The 21,835-nt window shown below is 41.7% G+C and overlaps 1 protein-coding gene across 5 annotated transcripts; it reads left to right on the top strand.

The window, feature by feature from the left end:
* Positions 1-230: 230 nt before the first annotated feature.
* On the top strand, positions 231-21,018 carry LOC140204949 (dynein axonemal assembly factor 3-like). Of its 5 annotated transcripts, none has more exons than XM_072271946.1 (13): positions 231-258; positions 2,483-2,578; positions 5,723-5,865; positions 7,307-7,400; positions 7,721-7,878; positions 9,773-9,949; positions 10,722-10,844; positions 13,578-13,700; positions 16,640-16,943; positions 17,348-17,462; positions 18,749-18,823; positions 19,862-20,029; positions 20,121-21,018. In XM_072271946.1, exons 2-12 carry the CDS (start codon positions 2,497-2,499, stop codon positions 20,007-20,009), a joined length of 1,542 nt encoding a protein of 513 aa, XP_072128047.1. In that variant the 5' UTR covers positions 231-258; positions 2,483-2,496; the 3' UTR covers positions 20,010-20,029; positions 20,121-21,018. The 5 variants fall into 5 exon arrangements, with proteins under 5 accessions (XP_072128047.1, XP_072128045.1, XP_072128046.1 ...); XM_072271944.1 differs by lacking the exon at positions 231-258 and adding an exon at positions 815-881; XM_072271945.1 differs by lacking the exon at positions 231-258 and adding an exon at positions 847-940.
* The last annotated feature ends 817 nt before the right edge of the window (positions 21,019-21,835 follow it).

The following is a 21,835-nucleotide window of genomic DNA, read 5'->3' as shown; positions in this document are numbered from 1 at the left end:
AAGTTCAATGGTGCATGCGGCCCAACTCCTTGTGGCCTACTGGACTTGGTATATGTACCGAGGCGGAGTGAAAAGGGTCTCGGCCCGAAACATCGACTGTACCTCTTCCTAGAGATGCTGCCTGGCCTGCTGCGTTCACCAGCAACTTTGATGTGTGTTGCTTGAATTTCCAGCATCTGCAGAATTCCTCGTGTCGGAGTGAAAATCTTAGTTTTGCATGCCACCATAGAGATCATTCCAAACCAGAAGAATAATGAGGTAAAACAACAGAACAGCAATATCAGAAAGCGGTTACAGAGAAAGCGCAGTGCAAGCAGGCAATATGGCGGAACGTCATGCTAGGTAGAATGGGAGGTCAAAAGTTTATTTTGAACGTACAGGTGGTCCATGAAATCTTTACAGTAGTGGGATAGGAACAGTGATAATAAACGCTATTCTGAAATATTTTACTCTTGTTACCTCATGTAAGCAGTCAGAGCCTCTGACAGTGCAGCACTTGGTGCCCAGGCGGGACTCGAACCCACTACCCCCCATCTCAGCTCCGACCGCGAACAGTGGGAAGTAACACGTGACCCATCGGCGACCAGCGCCGAGCTGCTGTAGTCATTCCCTTCCGTAGTCATGCGCAGACGGAAGGCGCGCGAGAGGGCAGAGCGCGCGACCGCTTTACAAGCCCACGCGCGCGCCGCCTATGTTGACCGTTGGTCCACTCGTTGCTCTGGAGACCGCGTCCCCCGCTGGACCGGTAGTCCCGCCTTCACCAATTCTCGATTGGCTCTACCAGCTAATGCGAGGGTTGATTGGTGCAGAGTGCCGTTTGTCACCTGAGGCGTGCGGTGAGAGTTTACAAAGTTCAAGCTCGGCGACTTAATCGTCTGAAGGTTGGTCACAACATAGGCGGTGGTTACCGGGCCCAATCCGTGAGAACTGCGTCCCTCCCGTACATATCTGGCAGTAAACGGTTGGTGTGTGGGTCATGAGCTGGGATTAGGGTCATGATCTGGCGCTGGTGGTCATGAATTGGGATTGAAGTCATGACCTAGGGCTGGGGTCAAATTGGGATTGGGGGTCATGAATTTATATTGGGATCATAGACTGAGGTCATGAACTGGGATTGGGGTCATGGACCAGGATCGTTAACTGGGACAGCGGTCAGAAATTGGGACTGGGATCATGACCTGCGGATGGCCATTGTGGACTGAGGTCATGAACTGAAATTGGGGGTCATGGTCTCAAATCATTAACTGGAACAAGGGTGACAGACTGGGGTCAAAGACTGAGATCATGAACTGGGACTGCAGGTCATGGACTGGAATTGGGGGGGTTATGGAATAATCAAATTTGAAGGTGAAGGTTTTATGTGGGGAAAGGCTTCCAGCGGAGGGGTTGTTGTGCCAAAGAAACTACATACCACAGTGTGACATTTTAGAATTCATGGTATTACTGGTAAAAAATCAAAAATAATGTAGCAACAGTCTTTAGCAATTGTTTGTTCATTGAGTGAACTCATATCACCCAGGGAAGTACAGTACTGTGCAAAAGTCTTAGGCACATGCAAAAACATCTGTAAAGCAAAAATATTGAAAAGTTTCTAAATATCAAAAAATAAGTATAAAGAGCAATTAGCAGTTAAAAAAACTAAATCAAATCAGTATTTGTTGTGACCACCCTTTACCTTTAAAACTGCATCAGTTCTCTCATGTACACTGTTGTGCAGTTTTATAAGAAGATTGGCTGGTAAGTTGTTCCAAACATCTAGGAGAACTTGCCATAGTTCTTCTGCAGACTTTGTCTGTCTCACTTGCTTCTGTCTCACCAGGAAACCTCAGACAACCTCGATCAGGGCTCTGTGGAGGCCATACCATCTGAAACCGGATATGACTAAGACTTTTGCACTGTACTGTGTAGATATCCCTTTTCCCTAGCTTTGCCGTGGTAGGTGACACACATATCTGTAGACATCAGTAAATGCCTGGTGTATATTGCATGTTGCCCTGCCGCACACAGGAAAGTGTTGAAGTGGGTGCCAGTGTCATATCTCCTGTTCATTCATTTCCCCTGTTTCTCAGTTCACACTAAGAGCTAATATGATCCAAGTAGCAAATCTTTCCCCATGTTCTGAAAGTATAGATTAAACTATGATGCATTCATTGTTCAATTCCACTTCTAATAATGTTTTGCAGTCATAAAAATTAGGGAATAAATTTACGTCTTTAGGAGTCAAACATCTGGACAGCAGTTTTTACTGCTGATGTAAATGATACTGGTGACTGCTGGAACTGAGAATAACATTTTGGCTTGAGGGAAGCTAGTCATAGATGAACTAACCCAGCAAGAGAAGGAAGAGATCCTAACAACAGTAAAATGGTGGCCATAATTCTTAGAAAACAGTGCTTCAAACTTAAAAACAGAATCAGAATCAGAACAAGAAGCCTAACTCCTTCAGTTTAATGGACTGTGTTATTGTTTACTTATCCCTCAGACTGGTATCGAGAAATGACTGCCTGTGGGACTGGGGAGGGATTCGGAACGGTGACCTGGTGGGGGTTCAGCCCAGCAATGGATTTTCAAAAAAAAGGTGAGAGCGATTTGGAAAAAATATGTGAAATAAAATTAATCATAGTAACTTTAATTCTTCAAACTCCATCAGTTAAGTATTGCAACAGAGTATGTGGAGGTCATATCCATCAGCTGCTTTTGGTTCAAACAATCCGACCATCACCCAAACAATATTTTAGAGTCTATGAAAGAAAATAAAGAGTTGATATTTCAGCCAACACCCTCATAAGGCTTCTCTGATGGAAGGTCTCAGCCCAAAACATCAACTGTTCATTTCCCTCCATTAATGCTGCCGGACTTGCTAAGTCCCTCCAGCATTTTGTGTGTTTTGCTCAAGATTAACAGCATCTGCAGAATCTCTAGTGTGATGGAGGTGTGGGTGAACAGGAAGGAAAAAGTGTGGTTGGGTGTGTCTTAAAACCAGTGATTATCCAAGATGGTGCTCAAAGGTTTGGCAAATGACAATGGAGTTTAATGAATCAGAATTAGAATTCTTACATTTCCAATCTCTGATCTCCTGATGAGGACTGGTTCATGGACCTCCAGTTTCTTCTTCCTGAAGTCAATAATTAGCTCTTTGGTCTTACTAACATTGAGTGAGAGGTAGTTGTTGTGGCATCACTCAGACAGATTTTCAATCTCCCTCCTATTTGTTGATTTATGACCAATTTTGAATCAGCCAACGACAGTGGGTTGTCAGCAAATTTAAATATCTCAGTAGAGGTGTGCTTAGCCACACAGTCATAAGTGTAAAGCGAATAGAGTAGGAAGCTAAGCACACAGCCTTGTGCTGATAGAGATTGTGGAGGAGATGTTGCCAATCTGACGTGACTGGCGTCTGCAAGTGAGGAAATCCAGTATCCAATTGCACAAGGAGATATTGATGCCAAGGTCTTGAAGCTTATTGATCAGTTTGAGGAGGTGGCAGCATTGAATGCTGAGCTGCAGTCGATAAAGAGCATCCTGATGTATGCAACTTTGCTTTCCAGATGTTCCAGGGTTGAGTGAAGAGCCAATGAAATGGCATCTTCTGTGGACCTGTTGTGCTGGTAGGCAAATTAGAGCAGATCCAAGTCACTTCTCAGGCAGGACTTAATATGTTTCATAACCAACCTCTCAAAACACTTCATCACAGTAGATGTAAGTGTTACTGGACGATAGTCATTGAGGCAGGTTATGTTCTTCTTAGGCACCAGTAACCTTGCAACCTGGTTGAAGTCGGTGGGCAACTTCAGACTGCTGAAGTGAGAAGTTAAAGATGTTGGTGAACACTCCAGCCAGTTGATCAGCACAGGTCTCACTCAGCCAGGTATCCCATCAGGACCAGATGCTTTCCATAGATTCACTCGCCTAAAGGATGCTCTCACATCAGCCTCAGATACTGAAATCACAGGGTCATCAGGGGCTGGGAGTTTGCAAAAGTTCTTCCAGACATTAAGCTCACCTGAAAGCAAAGTCTTCAGTGGCAAGTTTAGAGGATCAGAGGAGGAGAGGGACAGCAACTTTAAGTTCCTCTGTGTTATTTCAGAGGACCTGTCCCGGACCCAGGATGTAAGCAGTGCCTCTACTTCCTTAGAAGTCTGCCAAAACTCGGCATGACATCTAAAACTTTGACAAACTTCTACAGATGTGTGTTGGAGAGTATATTGACTGGTTGCATCAAGACATGGTATGGAAACACCAATGCTCTTGAATGGAAAATCCTACAAAAATTAGTGTATACAGTAAAGCCCTCTCCAACATTGAGCACATTTATATGGAGTGCTGTCACAGGAAAGCAGCATCCATCATCAGGTACCCCCATCACCCAGATAATGCCCTCTTCTCACTGCTGCCATCAGGAAGAAGATACAGGAGCCTCAGGATCCACACCACCAAGTTCAGGAACAGTTACTCCCACTCAAACATCAGTCTTTTGAACCAGTGGGACAACTTCACTCAACTTTACCTGCCCCATTACTGAACTGTTCCTGTGGACTCACTTTCAATGAGTGTTCACCTCAAGTTCTCAATATTTATTGAATATTTATTTATTACTATTATTATTTCATTCTTTTTCATTCTTTTTGCCTGTTGGGGTGGGTCTTTCATTGATTCTTGTATTTACTGAGTGTGCCGGTGAGAAAGTGAATCTCTAGTGAGATATATAGCATGTACTTTGATAATAATTTTAATTTCCACTTTAAAGATTTACAAAGAAACCTTTGTCCAAAAGACAGGCAATGAAGCAAAACAGCAATGTGGCTTAAGGTAATGGAAGATGGAAGAGAGCAAAATGAACAAATTAGAAATAACTCAGAGCATGAAACCATTGAAAACTCAGTTGGACCTTCTGTTATTTGAGTCAGAGAGATAGAAGTGTACTGTTTACAACAATACTAAACTAATTGAGATCATAAGTTCAGAGGAGAATGGAGAGGGGCTACAAAAGGATATGTGTAATTAGAGTGAGTGGGTGAGAACACAGCAAATGGAATATTCTATGGAAAAATATGAGATCATTCATTTTGGCACATACAACAAAAATGCAGAGTACTTGTTAACTGACCAGACTGTGTAGAGCTGATGTTCAAAGAGACTTGAGCATACTTGTATACAATTCTCTGAAGTTCAGCATTTGAATACAGGAATAAGAAAGCCTATTAGAGCTGTAGTATTATCTCCTTACTTGATGCAGGATGTGTTTGATCTCAAGAGCATGCAATAAAGGTTCACCTGACTGAATGTTTGCTGTATGAGGAAGAATGATGTAGACTGGAGTTGTATTCTCTAGGGTTTAGAAGAATGAAACATTCTTAAAAGTCTTAACAGTCTGGAAGTAGGAAGGGTGCTCACCTGGCTGAGGTATGTTATGTGAGACCAAAGCTCTATAAGAGATTGTGAAGCAAAACAGGGAAACAATATTGGTTGTTTGAATAATATGCAGCATTTGATTCTATTAATAAAGTGACTGGTTAGGGAGACATTTCCTCAAACACCAGTACACTATAAAACACCAGTAATGGAATATGTGATTTTCTGACTTCACTGCCTTCCCTTTTGTGGGTGCAATAGGAATAAAATACAGAGCTTCTTATCAGAATTGATATAAAAGTTAAACTTAAAATTCTGTTCTATTTCTTCTAACTGCATCTAATGTAATCTTCACTCTCTTTATTCTCAGGCTTATCTGTGTCAATGAAAGCACTGTGCACAGATGAAGATAATGTCCCTGAACTGCATATTCTCATGGTTGGTGCTGGTGACAGCCGGCATCTTTTAACAACTATCTGCCAGGCTCACCGTTGGCCACGGAGCAAGCTTCATGTAAGGATCGTGACACAGCAGAACCTCTTTTGAGTTTATTTTCTTCCTTTCCCGAGGCTGTCAGTTCATGCTGAAATATTACTTTACTGAAGCCGACTGCTTTAACAGTGCAACATCAGTCTGTTGAAGTCAATAATGTCCCCACCAATTGTGAGCACATCCATTTTCCAGTGAGACTTCGGTGTGTCAATAATCCGCAATGTGAGCAGCAAAATTTGTGATTCTCCTAGTCCCAGTCATGAGTTTGATGTGAAAGAATACAATTAGTTACCAACAAAGTGGCTGGGTCCCAGCTATTCATGATTGAGGCAACTAACTTTAAGAAACTCTCAATTTCTTAAACTCTTAAAAATCTTAAATTCTCTAATTTATGGACATTTTCTTTCAATATTTTTATTAGTTTCTACATTTAAAAAACATTTAAAGAAAATTTTTAGAAAGGCACATGGATGATAGAAAAATAAAGGGCTATGTAGGAGGGAAAGATTAGACTGATCTCAGAGTAGTTTAAAAGATCGACACAACATTGTGGGCTGAAGGGCCTGAAATGTGGTGTAATGTTCTTTGTTCAAATGGGAAATATTTCAAAGTTTACTGATGAACCAGTCACAAATAGGGAGGAGAATGTAACAAGGCTTCACGTGGATGTAGACAAGGTGAGTGAGTGGGCAAGATCTTTGCAGGCGTAATGTGAAAAATCTGATAAAATCTGTATTGAGGCACAAGCCAGTAAAATAAGAATTTCTTTTAAACGGTGAGAGACTGGATGATGTTGATGTGCAAAGGAACCCACACATGTGTACACACATCACTGAAAGCTAAGGAATCTAGAACCATGGATCAAAATCTCAGAATAAATGAGTAGGGAATTTAGGCTGGAGGTGAGGAGGAATTTCTTGATGAAGAAGGTGGTGAGTCTTTGGGGGAATACCCTACCCCTGTTGGTGGTGGAGGATGATCACTGAGCTCATTCAGAACAGAGATCAATGGATTTCCAGATATTAGGGGAAATATGTGGAGATGGTGCAGGAAACTTGTGTTGAGGTGGAAGTCCAGCCACGATTTTGATGAATAGCAGAGCAGGCTCAAAGTGCCAAGTGATCTTGTTCCTACCTTGCCTCTTGATAAACAGTCATATTTGCACTGGTAAATATTGCAGCCCAGAACATTCTTTCTGGATGAACAAGCTGTTTGACAAAGAAAACATATATCCAATTAGTGAAGATTTTTGTAAAATCATTTTTGTCATGCTTTTTAGATGCTGTTCAACAAAGAGTTGTAATATATTACAAATTACAAAGTAATTGTAATGTATTTTAAAATCATAATTGGTGTAAAATGACATTTTATTTAGGATGATATTTACAAAGAGTTGTAATGTACCACCTGTGTTTTACAATTGTACTCTATAGAATAACAATTTGTTACTTCCTTTTACCAGTTCTACATTGTGGAGAATAACTTGGAGTTGATAGGCCGACACCTCCTTTTTCTCACAGTTGCTCTGGAGCCCCTAAGCTCCATGGGTTTACAAGGTACCTTCCAGTAAAATGTCTCCCTTGCGTGCCAGTTCACCAGTTGTGGTGCTTATCTTTGTTTTATCAGACTTCTGAACCAATCATCTTTCGCATTCCGGAACCCTTGATTTTATTTCCTCTATTATTGTCACTTTAGCATTTCCAGTACTACAGATTGCACTACTGTGCACCATTCTGTTATTTTGTACTTGTTGCTGTATTATCATTGTATTTATTATTATCATGTGCACTGTTTACTCTGTGAGCTTTTTCTAATATATAATATACTATTCTGTTTCTAAATCAATGAACACTTCGACTGTCTCTCTCTTTCGCAGAAAAGACTGAACTCTTGCTTGAATTGTTTGGTAATAGTCTGATACGGAGCCAAACCGCAAATTATCTGCAGGAGAATGCTAACAATTTCATCCACTACATCACGGACCTTGATTACCTTCATAAGAAACTGCCGATGGTTGACATGGGGAGTCTAAAGGTAAGTGAAGAGTGTAGCTTCTCGTCACGGAAAACGCGAAACACTGCAGATGATGAAAATCTGAAATAAAAACAGAAAATGCTGGACCACTTTCAAAATGAAACGTTAACTCCGCTTCTGGTTCTACAGATGCTGCCTGACCTGCTGAGAGTTTCCTGCAGTTTCTGATGGTGCCTTGTTTTGATGCAGCATCTTCTCAAAGAGAACAAACATGGAAGGAAAACACACAGTAGCGAAGTCTTGCTTTCCTCCAGCTCTTGTTCACTGGTGTATAAACAAAGTGTAACATTTCCAGTACTTTAAAAAAACCCTCATTTAATATTTATGAAGAAGAATAAACAGTCAACATTTCAGCCGAGATCCTTCATCAGGATGAAGAGTCCCATGAAGGGTCTTAGCCCAAAATATCGACTCTTTATTCCCCTCCATAGATCTACCTGACCTGCTGAGTTCCTCCAGCATTTTGTGTGTATTACTTTGGATTTTCAGCATCTGCAGAATCTCTAGTGTTCCTCATTTCATATTATTGTGATTTAAATATGATACATTATTATGTATGTATGTGGAGTTCAATGAAGCAGACACATCCCCATATTATGTTTGATCAATTTGGACATGGTTCACTTATTTACTGTTTTGATAAATTTGCTGTTTGTCATCCTGTCCCTAATGTAGATTATCCAGAGGCAAACCCAGAAAGAAGCATTACATCTTAGAGACAGTCAGGCAGACAAAAAGGGGCCTCCAAAGCTCTACTGTTTAATTTTGTCTGTTCCTCATTCTTTGTTCCTCCCAAACATAAAAGGGTTTCCTTTCTTGTTGGTGAAATTTATGCACTCCCCTTTCCATACGACCTGCCTCCACAAGTATCTGTGGTGAATGCAGCCATTGACTTATGCACTCTATACCCCTGGTTGGTGGGGGGGGGGGGGGACTATGAGCTTCCTGTGAGTGGATATAGGCTGCCAGTTTGATAGGCGTTGCCTGTGATTTTTCCTTGTCATTGCTCCCACTAGAAACCCCGTGTATGAACACATTTTGTTCTCACTAGGGTGGTGTGTAGTAATGACTTCCCTTTGGCATCATATTGATGTATTTTGGGTTCATAAATCTGAGGATTGTGCATAAGAGGGATTGAACTACAAGTCACTATTTGTACATTACCATGGCTTCCATACCTTGGTTACTAGCTGCAAGCTTAGGATAGAATACTTGAAGCTTGATACTATAGAACATAGAAAAGTACAACACAGAAACAGGTCCTTTGGCTCACAATGTTGTGATGAACTGTTTAAATAAGTTATCAAATACCCAATTAAATTAATCCTTTCTGCCTGCACAATGTCCATATTCTTCCATTTCCTGCATATTTATGCACCTGTCTAAGAGCCTCTTGAACAATTCAATTGTATTTGCCTCTACTATCACACCTGGCAGCACATTCCAGGCACCACCCTCTGTGCAAGAAACTTGCCCTCCTTTGAACTTAATCCTTATCATCTTGAATGCATACCCTCTGATATTAGACATTTCAGTCCTGGGATAAAGATAGTGGTTGTCTATCTATGCCTCTTGTAATCTTATGAACTTCTATCGGGTCTCTCCTTGGCCTCCACATCTCCAGAGAGAGCAACCTATATTTGTCCAGCCTCTCCTTATAACACATGCCCTTTAACCCAGGCAGTATCCTGGTAAACCTCTAATGTACCTTTTCCAAAGCCTTAATATCCTTCCTATAATGGGGTAACCAGAAAAGTACACAATACTCCAGCTTTGGGACTAACAAAAGTGCAGAAGTTATTTAACCACCTGTCACCATAAGATGTGAATGTTGCTTTGCAAGTTTGAGAGTTTGATTTTCAATGTTAAAATCTTCCTTGCACTTTCCTTTTAGTTTAAAGAGAGAGACCAGTTAGAAGCTATTTTTAAATTCTGGAGGAATCCGGATCCAAAGGTGTTTCAGATCAATAAGTTGTGGGATTTACGAAACAGGCAATACCTGGGCAATCGATATGATTCTAAGCAAGGAGCCTATGACTGGGATTTGCATATGAAGCTGTACGATAGAGGAGTAAGTATCAGAGCTCACTTTGCTGATGAGAAGACATTACGATCCTCACTCAGAGGTGTATGACAGCAATTGATCTTTCTCAAAGTTTTTTTGTGCATTCAAAAGAAGATTTCACAGAGTCAACAGGTGTTGAATGCAAGACTGCCAAAGCCCTTGGATTCCTCAGATATTTAATGTTTCTTGAGTGAAAGAGCTTGCCTTAAGCAAAGCCTTCTGTTGTTTGAAATATAGCCTAAAATTCTAAATTGAGTACCGAGTAGAATTTGGATAACGTAGCCTTGGCGTTTGATAAGGCAGAGAGGCAAAACTATATTGCACAATTACTGCAATTCCCACTCAGGATTCTGGGACACATGAAACCAAGTCATTAACCCACAGCACTGTAGGGGTCTGTGATACCCGAGCAAAGATTTACACAGGACAGCTCCGTATATATTTGGACCAGGGGAAATATTCAAATGAATGACGCAGGAAATGTCTGTCAATCTATTTTTTTAAAATTCCTCTTTTCCCAAGAACATTGTTGGATTTTATATAAGGAGCTAGAATCATGTGTAGTTTTCAGGTGATGCAATGTCAGAAGCTGAGCAATAATTAGGATAGGGAATACAAATAAATTTGTATCTCTTTAAAATAGCATTTTATTCCCATATTTTACACTACTGTAATGAGATGATTCACTGAACTCAGTTTCTAATTTTACTGAGATGAAGTCTTCAGCATCACTGTGCTGTTCGCATTCTGATACCTCAATACCTTTTATCCATTGTAGGCTCATGTAATAAACAACCGGCAATATTACCAATGGAGAGATAAAGGCTTGGCATTTGAGATCCGTGAGGGGTTATATGATGTTCCTAACAAATCGCTGGCTTCAGGGCTGCTCATGAATTATGTATGTCCAATTTCACATCAAATATCGGTTTTGTATATGTGGCATAGTAATGAAAGTGTCATACATGTATGAAGAAAATGTAGGAATGTTTTATTACATTTTAAATGAGGGACCTGTTTATTGGCAATGAGAATGTGCAACAGCTTTCTTTAATCTTTACCATTGTTTTTATCATAATTATATACACTCATTGGCCTCTTTACTGCTGCTGTAGCCCATCCACTTCAAGGTTCTATGTGTTGTGTGAGATGCTCTTTTGCACATCACTATTGTAACGAGTGGTTAAAAGTTCAAAAGTTCATTTATTATCAAAATATGCATGAAGTATACTCTGAGATTCGTCTTTTCCAGATAACAAAAAGATTCCAAAACAAAAAGTGAAAAACATGGAAAAACATCAAGCCCCACATGAAAGAAAACGCACCAGACAGCAACAAGAACATCAAACCCCAATCCCCAACCCCCCCACAAAAAACAAATTATGCCAGACAGCACCAAAAACAGCAAACCCCAATCCCCCGCACAAAAAACTAACAAATCACACCAGACAGCAACAAGAACAGCAATCCCCAATCCCCAACCCCCCAGCACAAAAATCTAACAAATTATGCCAAATGGCAACAGGAATATTAAACCCCAATCTCCAACCCTCCCGCACTAAAAAACTTACAAATCATGCCAGACAGCAACAAGAACATCAAACCCCAATCCCCAACCCCCCACAAAAAACTAACAAATCACACCAGACAGCAACAAGAACATCAAACCCCAATCCCTAACCCCCCATAAAAAACTAACAAATCACTCCAGACAGCAACAAGAACATCAAACCCCAATCCCTAACCCCCCATAAAAAACTAACAAATCATGCCAGACACTAACAAAAACATCAAACCCCAATCCCCAACCTGCCCCGCACAAAAAAAAACAAATCTTACCAGACAGCAACAAGAACATTAAACCCCAATTCCCAACCCCACAACACAAAAATCTACCAAGTCACTCCAGGCAGTTACAAGAACATCAAACTCCAAACCCCTAACCCCTACTCACAAAAAACTAACAAATCCACCAAACAGCAACAAGAAAGAATGGTTAAAAACACAGAATGTAAAAAACATAGAACTGAGAGACACCAATTTGAACTACAGTCCACAGTCCAATTTATAAATTGCAGAACTTTAGTAACATCCTCTGACAGCAGTAAGGGACAGAGAGAGAGAGAGAGAGACCATTCATACGCGGAGGCCTTCCAAGATCTGTGACATGCAGATACCTTATCCGGTAGCACCAAGAGATCCGTCACGGCAGCAAGCAAGAGTTACTGTCTCTTCTGTTCATGGATACACACAAATGCATTAGGTGAAAAAGACATTCAGAGGGAATTAAGAAAGGGTACCCATCATGATGAAAGAAAATAAACATTGAGAGTGGTGTTCCAGGAAGATAGGGTCATACAGGGAGCTTTTGACACATTTCATAAACCAAAGCATTGTGCAGAGAAGTTGAGATGTTATGTTGAAGCTTTATAAAATGTTGGTAATTCCAAATTTAGAATACTGTGTTCTGTAATGAATTCCACATAAATTCCACGGTAAATTCCACATCCCAGTCCCATTCTGACATGTCTATCCATGGCCTCCTCTACTGTAAAGATGAAGCCACACTCAGGTTGGAGGAACAACACCTTATATTCCATCTGGATAGCCTTCAACCTGATGACATGAACATTGACTTCTCTAACTTCCGCTAATGCCCCACCTCCCCCTCGTACCCCATCCATTATTTATTTATATATACACATTCTTTCTCTCTCTCCTTTTTCTCCCTCTGACTATACCCCTTGCCCATCCTCTGGGTTCCCTCCCCCCTTTTCCTTCTCCCTGGGCCTCCTGTCCCATGATCCTTTCATATCCCCTTTGCCAATCACCTGTCCAGCTCTTGGCTCCATCCCTCCCCCTCCTGTCTTCTCCTATCATTTTGGATCTCCCCTCCTCCTACCACTTTCAAATCTCCTACTAGCTCTTCCTTCAGTTAGTCCTGACGAAGGTTCTCGGCCCGAAACGTCGACTGTACCTCTTCCTAGAGATGCTGCCTGGCCTGCTGTGTTCACCAGCAACTTTGATGAAGGCATCAAGGTAACTGAAGGCTGGGAGCAACTGGTGGAGGCTGCCGGTTCAATGAGTGAACAAAGGACTGTGGATGAGAGCTGGGTTTAAATAAGCTGCAAGTGATGAGTTGGAAATGAGTGGAAGGTGATTCTTGCTAGCTGGGTGGAGACTGGAGGTGCCTCACTGTACAGGTCTGATGTGGATCCCTGGAGACAAGGAACAGAATGCACAATTGATGAAGTCTCTTCTCTGTATCCTCTATGTAGTCTGTGTGGTGCGCTATTGGACTGACATAAGGATTTAAGGGCTGACAGTCTTTAATAGGTGCGGTGCAGCAAAGGGGAAGCTGGTTGCAATGACACTATTTCCTCTGGGATCCACAGTGGTTGTAATGCAGGTTCTGTGCATCTTCTGAAGCAGAAGCCACACAATCTGTTGTACACTTGTTATATTTCACCATCTATTAGGCACCTGCTCTACAAATTAATGTATTTAAATACGTCAAAAATGCATTTCAGTTCCTAGACAGGTTCCCAGATGTAAGAAAAAATATTTTAATGAGTATAGTTAATGATTAATTAATTTCATAACTTCTTTAAAATATTGTATTCTTTCTCTAAAGAAGGGAGAGAAAATTCCTGCCCGTGGTTACTGGGGAGATATCGTCACTAGTCCATACATTGCATTTGGAATTATCAGTGAGGAAGAATCTCTTCTAAAGAAAGCAAATGGCATCCATGTTAAGGTAAAGAAGAAAGCTTATGTCAGGTATGGAAATTGGTATCAAGCGAGTTCTTTGAAGCTTATTGAGGATAGAACTTGAGAAATAAATTAGGAGAGCAAAAAGAGGACATAAAACGGACTGACAGGTGGGATTAAGGAGAATCACAATACCTTTTATAATATATTAGAGCCAAGGGGGAAAGATATGTCTGTCAGGAACCAACAGAGAAGTGTGTGTGTGGAGTGGAGGGATTCTAACTGAACACTTCTCATCAGTATTCACCAAGGAGAAGGATGCAGAAGATGAAGAGACAAGGGAGGAGTACACTGATACACTGGAACATGTTTCTGTTAAGGATGAAGTGTTGAAGATATATATTATGATGATAAATTCCAGAGCCAATTGAGAGGTATTTCACGATGCTATGGGAAGCAAGGGAGGCAATGGAAATTTTTGCGTCTTTGTTAGCCTCCGGTGATGTACCAGAAGGCTGGAGGATATCACGTGTCCCTGATTCAAAAAGGCAGGAGGGTACATTCCAGAAAACTAAAGACTGGTGAACTTTATATCTGTAGGAGGCAAAAACTGGGGGAAAAAATCTCAGAGACAGGATTTATCAGCGGGAATCAGCATGGATTTGTACAGGACAAATCTAATTTAGAGTTTTAAGGAGGTAATCAAAAAAGATGATGAAGGCAGGGAGGGGTCAACTTGCCTATTCATGTCCATGTTCTACAACATTGTCTATATGGACTTTTGCAAAGCTTTTGGCTTTAATGGGGGATGAAGGATCTGTAACCAGTGATGTACTGCAGGAATCAGTGCTGGAAACTCTGTGGTTTGTAATGTTTTCTAAATGACTTTGTGAGAATATGGGTGGTCTGGTTAGTAAATCTGCAGATGACACATAGGTTGGTAGACTTAGAGGTAGTGAAGAAGCTTGTCTAAGAATACAGCAGGATGCAGATTAGCTGGAAAACTAGGCAGAGTGGTGGCAGATTTAATTTAATCTGACAAATTTATATTCCCCACACTGACCTCTTACCTCTTCTCCTCACCTGCCTATCACCTTATCACCTCCTGGTGGGCCTCCTTTCCTTTCTCCCATGGTCCACTCTCTTCTCCTATCAGATTCCTCCTTCTTCTTCAACCTTTTACCTTTCCCTCACACCTGGCTTCACCTATCACCTTCCAGCTAGTCCTCCTTCACCCCCACCACCTTTCTATTCTGGCATCTTCTTCCTTCCTTCCCAGCCCTGAAGAAGGGTCTCAGCCCAAAACGTTGACTGTTTATTCATTTCCGTAGATGTTGCCTGATCTGCTGAGTTCCTCTAGTATTTTATGTGCATTGCTCTAGATTTCATGCATCTACAGTATTTCCTGTGTTTCAAAGTACAATATAATGCACTTTGGGGCATCACATACTGGGAAACATGTACAGTAAATAGCAGGGATCTGGGTGTACATTCACAGTTTCCTGAAAAGGATGACAAAAGTGGATGGGGTAGTGAAGGAGATACACTTGGCACACTTTCCTTCATAGGCTGAGGCACTGAGTATAAGAGTTGGAACATTGTGTTGCAGTTGCACAAAACATTGCTTCAGTCACAATTCTGGCTGCCACACGATAGTAAGGCTGTTGTAGCTTCAAAAGAGTGAAGAAGAGATTCATCAAGATATTTCCTGAAATGGAGGGCTGTAATTACAAGGAGAGATTATTGCTGGGATTGTTCTCAATTGAAGCATAGGAGGATGCAGGGTGACCTTATAGAGGTTTATAACTTTGTGAGAGGCATAGGTGGTAGATAAAGACTTTTCTTTTCCAGGCCAGGGAGGTCCTAGTCATAGCCATAGTCATAGTCATATTTTATTGATCCCAGGGGGAAATTGGTTTTCGTTACAGTTGCACCATAAATAATAAATAGTAATAGAACCATAAATAGTTAAATAGTAATATGTAAATTATGCCAGTAAATTATGAAATGTCCAGGACCAGTCTATCGGCACAGGGTGTCTGACCCTCCAAGGGAGGAGTTGTAAAGTTTGATGGCCACAGGCAGGAATGACTTCCTATGACACTCTGTGCTGCATCTTGGAGGAATGAGTCTCTGGCTGAATGTACTCCTGTGCCCACCCAGTATATTATGTAGTGGATGGGAGACATTGACCAAGATGGCATGCAACTTAGACAGCATCCTCTTTTCAGACACCACCGTGAGAGAGTCCAGTTCCATCCCCACAACATCACTGGCCTTTCGAATAAGTTTGTTGATTCTGTTGGTGTCTGCCACCCTCAGCCTGCTGCCCCAGCACACAACACCAAACATGATAGCATGGGCCACCACAGACTCGTAGAACATCCTCAGCATCGTCCGGCAGATGTTAAAGGACCTCAGTCTCCTCAGGAAATAGAGGACACAGGTTTAAAGTGAAAGGGAGAAATTTAAAGGATATTTGAGGGAAAGGTTTTCCACACAGAGGGTGGTGGGTATGTGGAACAAGCCGACCAGAGGAAGTAACAGAAGCATATACAGATACAGTACATTTAAAAGGCACTTGGACAGGTAGTTGGACACGAGGCAATCAGAGAGTTTTAGGTCTAATGCAGGCAAATGGGATCAGAGTAGATGGACATCATGACCAGCATGGGTGAGATGGGCCAAAAGACCTTTTACTGTGCTGCACAGCTCTATGACTTTCCACATAGCAGTGTCATTAAAGGTTTAGTGATCGTTTGAAGAGTGGAGGATCCTGGCGATATTATGCTTTTAACCGATTGGATTTGTATTAAGGGGAGAGGGAATCTCACTGCTTCTTCTTGCACGGGTGATGGTGTTCCTTGAAGGAGATTGTTGATCACTGATGTGTTCTAGGCCAACCAGACTGTGCTTGGGAATATTTTGAGTTTTATCTATGTAATAAATAAAACAAAGAAAGTTGGTCATGTTTCTTTCCTGCAGACAGCACAAGATATCTCTGAGTATAACGTAACAGCCTTGTTCCATGAGCTGGTTACTGGGGAGAGATATGTACTGAGGCCATCAGTGGAAGAGGCCACCTTGAGTGAGATGACAGAAGAAGATGAAGATGAGATTCTGAAAGAGGATTCTCATATAAAGAACAAACCAACTGACAAAAGTGAACAGCCAGAGATTGTGCTAGAGAAACAAGCAGTGAAACATTGCCATGAGATGGGCAACATGGGGCCTGATGGAAACCACAGTACAGCTGAATGTGATACAGTTCACAGAGAAAAAGGGGAAGGTGATGTACCATTCCTCCAGGGTCTTGTTCCCACCGGTAATTTATTGTGTGCTGGATCTACAGAAATTTGTGTGTTGAATAGGTGCCATCAGATTAGAGGAAGAAATTATTCATTGTATTGACCATTATATCTCTGAGTTTAGTGCAAAACATCAGGAAATGTACCAAAAAAGTGTTGCTGCGCCAACCAGTTTCTGACTTAAAGATTCTTACTCTGTGATCCAGCACCTCTTTTAAACATACTAAAACTGTTTACAAACAAGTGCTTTTTTTTTGCAAGAGCTATGCATGACATGCCAGAACTTTTGCTTACTTAGACTATTTTTTGTGGTGGGTCTCTGGTTTCCTGTATTGGCTTGCAAAATTATAAGTACATTCAATAATTTTTCTTTCTCTTACCTCAGATTACCTTTCACTACCTGATGTAAAAATTCATTTCCTACCATTAAACTGTGTGACAGAGCTTCATAACAGGAGCAATTACAGAAACCTATTTAATGTGATCTACTTCTCCTGCAGGTAAATATATGATTTTCTTTGTGTATTTGACTTTGCTGCATGTGTTAATTGCAAACACCTTTATTTCCATCACTTCTTGTTTTACATGTATTTTATATTTTCTTTTGTACATTTCATTTTTCTCGTTGGATCCTACTCTGTCACATTTCCACATGATGTTCTCAGGATATTGGATTCACCATATTGTTCCAACAGAAGTCTACAGAACATAATGTACACAGCCCAGTCCATCACAGGCAAAGCCCTCCCCACCATTGAGCATATTTACAACAGGCACTGCCATAAGAAAGTGAACCCCCACCACCCAGTCCATGCCTTCTTCTCACTACCACCATTAGGAAGGACGTACAGGAGCCTTAGGTTCCATGCCACCAGGTTCAGGAACAGTTATTATCCTACATCAGGCTCCTGAACTAGTGCGGATAACTTCACCCTGAACTGATATTGATGAGACCTGACGTAGATTGAGAGACCTTCGCCAAGCAACTACACTCTGTCCACCAGAGAAAGCAGATCTCCCAGTGGCCAGCTATTTTAATTCCACTTCCCATTCCCCTTCCAATATGTCTATCCATGGCCTCCTCCACTGTCGTGATGAGGCCACACTTCAGTTGGAGGAACAACACCTCATATTCCATTTGGGTAGCCTCTAACTTGATGTCATGAACACCAATTTCTCAAAATTCCAGTAATGCCCCCACCCCCCTCTCCTTCACCATTTCCCATCCCCTTTTCCCTCTCTAACCTTATCTCCTTGTCTGCCCATCGCCTCCCTCGGGTGTTCCTCCCCCTTTTTCTTTCTTCCATGGCCTTCTGTCTCTTTCACCAATTTACTTTCCAGCTCTTTACTTCATCCCTTTCCCCTTCAGGTTTCACCTATCACCTTGTGTTTCTCTCTCCCCACCACTCATTTTAAATCTCCTCCTCAGCATTTTTTCTCTCGTCCTGAAACATCGACTGTACTCTTTTCCTAGATGCTGCCTGGCCTGCTGAGTTCCTCCAGCATTTTGTGTGTGTTGCCTACAACTTACAGACTCATTTTCATGGACTCTGTATAACTCGTGGTCTCAGTATTATTTATTTTTGATTTGCTCGATTTGTCTGCTTTTATGCATTGGTTATTTGTCAGTATTTGTTTATGCTTAGTTTTTCATAAGTTCTATAATATTTCTTTATTTTCCTATAAATGCCTGCAAGGAAATGAATCTTAGGGTGGTATATGGTCAAATGTACATACTTTGATAATAAATTTACTTTGAACTTTGACTTTCTATTGTTCTTTCCAGTATGGTTCACCAGTTAACACCAGAGTTGAAGCAGATTGCTGCACCTCAGGCAACGCTAATTGTGGAATTAACAAAGTAAGCTTTTTGTGTCTTTGATTCTTCATCTTATGTTGATAACAGATGTGATATTAAATCCTTGTTCACTTCCTTGCCAAGCTTTCAGTCGCATAAATTTTTTCAGCCAGATAATCTTTAATCTTTTGATACAAGCAGGATCACTTTTTAAGACAGGCAGAGTATCTATATGCAGTTTGAGTTGTAGAGAATGTCTGCCCAGGGCAGCACACCCTATTTGCTTAAATCCGGAGATCTCAGGGCTGGATTGACAGAGTCAAGGTTTAACAGACTCATCTCCTTTGGGATTTTGAACAGCAGGATTGAGTTGTCTTCCAGCACTGAGCATTGCAGTTTCTGCAGCTCATTCAACACAAATTACCCTGTTACAGATGTCACGGGTACTGAACCAGCGCTAGACCATTTATTCAAATACGTCTGTGCTGGATGCCGATTCTATTTTCATTTCAGTGCCATTTTATTGTAAAACAGCAGCAGCCATACGGTAGTGTGGGACTGAAGGAGTTCTGAGGGGGATACAGGGAATGGAGCAACAAACTCATATTGTTCAGTGAAGCAAATTAAAATGTTCAAAAGAAGCTCCTGGTATTTGATAAATACAAGAAATTCTGCAGATACTGGAACTCTTGAGCAACACGCACACAATGCTGGAGTAACTTAGCAGGCCAGGCAGCATCTAAGGAGAGGTCCTGGTGAAGGACGTCAGCCCAGAATGTCAACTGTTTATTGCCCTCCATAGACGCTGCCTGATCTGCTGCATTTTTTTCAGCATTTTGTATATCTTCCTGGTGTTTGATGTTCACCTAATGAAGCCTGAAATAAATAGTTTAAGCAAAAAATACTGTTACCAACCACCAGAAACAACATTACACTTAAATCTGTTTCATAAATACGGTATAAGAAAAATGCACTATTTCTTTATGTTCATCATCAATTTTGAGCAGTTCTATTAGACAAATATGAATAAACCCATTTTGGCTGGCTCAGAGTGGAGAAGAGGATAATGAAGGCTTGAAATGAAGTCTGCTGTTTTGTTAGGTTTATGTTAGATCTGCGGAATGAAACAATAACCAAGTTTGCCAGCCGAGCAGCTGAATTAGCGAAGGAGGCTGGTTTTGTGCCTTTTGGGAGCATGGATGGTGAGAAAGACTCGTTTGCACGTTTTGAACTAAAAGATGGCCCATAAATCTGACCATCTAGTGTGAGGTAAAGATTAATTTTAAAGGTTGAAATATAAGGTTCATGTTATTGTCAAAGTATGCATGTATAATACAACTCTATTATTTGTCTTTTCCAGATAGCCATGAAATACAGAAAATGAAAGAAAAGACATTAACTCCCCACCCCTCACTGGCACAAAAATGAAAAGAAATAAAACTCGCAGACCCCAAAAGCCCCCCTCACCAGCAACAAACAGCCACAATAACAATCAACAACCCCCTACACATAACAATCCCCGACCCCTCACTCGCAGAAAAGAACAGTAACAGTAGAATCACACACCCAACCCTACCTCTTACACACAAAAAATTAACAGATCACCCACCCGCCAATTGTCCACAAGAAAGAAAACACTGAAAAACTGAAGGAAATCAATATAAAGTAATCACATAACCCTCAGAATTTGGGAAAGGTATTTTCACCTGCACTCAGTTCTTCCGTAAGGAGTAACCGCCAACCTGGATCCGAATGCTGCCAATCTGGGTCGAACGTGCCAATCCGATTGCTGACCATCTCTGTTGGAGCCATCACTGACCCCTCTGTATTCACCTCAATGCTTCAATCTTTCTCACCGCTCCGAGATGGAGTTGTTCCTGACCCCACACCTTGTCTCTGGTCTTTTCCATGAGTTAGCTTGTGTTCTCAGACTTTTTCGGCCCCCCATCTCTGATCTCCACAAGGCACTTCTCCGGACACAGCAGAGCGCCGGATCCTTTGATCGAGTTCCAAACTGTACGTCACAGATTCCAACAGTTTCCATAACACAAACAAGACAAAAAGAACAAGCAGAAGGTGTAGAAAAAATGTAATAATTGGAAAGATTTGCTATCTGGAAGATGTCACCTGAGGAGTCGTTGTTCACTGGTTCCACCTTCACCGGAATGTTCCAACGAACAGATTAATTGAATAGACCTAAGATATCAAGCATCTTTGGTGACCAATACTAGTTATCCGAACAACACACATAAAAGTTGCTGGTGAACGCAGCAGGCCAGGCAGCATCTCTGGGAAGAGGTGCAGTCGACGTTTCAGGCCGAGACCCTTCATCAGGACTAACTGAAGGAAGAGTGAGTAAGGGATTTGAAAGTTGGAGGGGAAAGGGGAGATCCAAAATGATAGGAGAAGACAGGAGGGGGAGGGATGGAGCCAAGAGCTGGACAGGTGATAGGCAAAAGGGATACGAGAGGATCATGGGACAGGAGGTCCGGGAAGAAAGACGGGGGGGGGGGGAGGGAGGAAGACCCAGAGGATGGGCAAGGGGTATATTCAGAGGGACAGAGGGAGAAAAAGGAGAGTGAGAGAAAGAATGTGTGTATAAAAATAAGTAACAGATGGGGTACGAGGGGGAGGTGGGGCATTAGCGGAAGTTAGAGAAGTCGATGTTCATGCCATCAGGTTGGAGGCTACCCAGAAGGAATATAAGGTGTTGTTCCTCCAACCTGAGCGTGGCTTCATCTTTACAGTAGAGGAGGCTGTGGATAGACATGTCAGAATGGGAATGGGATGTGGAATCTCCCTCTGTCCCTCTGAATATACCCCTTGCCCATCCTCTGGGTCTTCCCCCGCCCCCCCGTCTTTCTTCCCGGACCTCCTGTCCCATGATCCTCTCGTATTCCTTTTGCCTATCACCTGTCCAGCTCTTGGCTCCATCCCTCCCCCTCCTGTCTTCTCCTATCATTTTGGATCTCCCCCTCCCCCTCCAACTTTCAAATCCCTTACTCACTCTTCCTTCAGTTAGTCCTGACGAAGGGTCTCGGCCTGAAACGTCGACTGCATTTCTTTCTAGAGATG

The sequence above is a fragment of the Mobula birostris genome, chromosome 11, assembly GCF_030028105.1.
Source record: "Mobula birostris isolate sMobBir1 chromosome 11, sMobBir1.hap1, whole genome shotgun sequence".
Taxonomy (NCBI): domain Eukaryota; kingdom Metazoa; phylum Chordata; class Chondrichthyes; order Myliobatiformes; family Myliobatidae; genus Mobula; species Mobula birostris.
The sequence above is the reverse complement of the archived record's forward strand: the minus strand, read 5'-3'. Positions and strand labels throughout refer to the sequence as shown.

What these genes read in the sequence shown, in the direction of transcription:
- LOC140204949 (XM_072271946.1), top strand. Translation starts at nt 2,497, where the DNA reads ATGACTGCCTGTGGGACTGGGGAGGGATTCGGAACGGTGACCTGGTGG. An exon ending in TCACAGAGAAAAAGGGGAAG is followed by an intron (nt 16,944 to 17,347) that starts GTGATGTACCAT and finishes CTCTTACCTCAG; the next exon opens with ATTACCTTTCACTACCTGAT. An exon ending in CTAATTGTGGAATTAACAAA is followed by an intron (nt 18,824 to 19,861) that starts GTAAGCTTTTTG and finishes CTGTTTTGTTAG; the next exon opens with GTTTATGTTAGATCTGCGGA.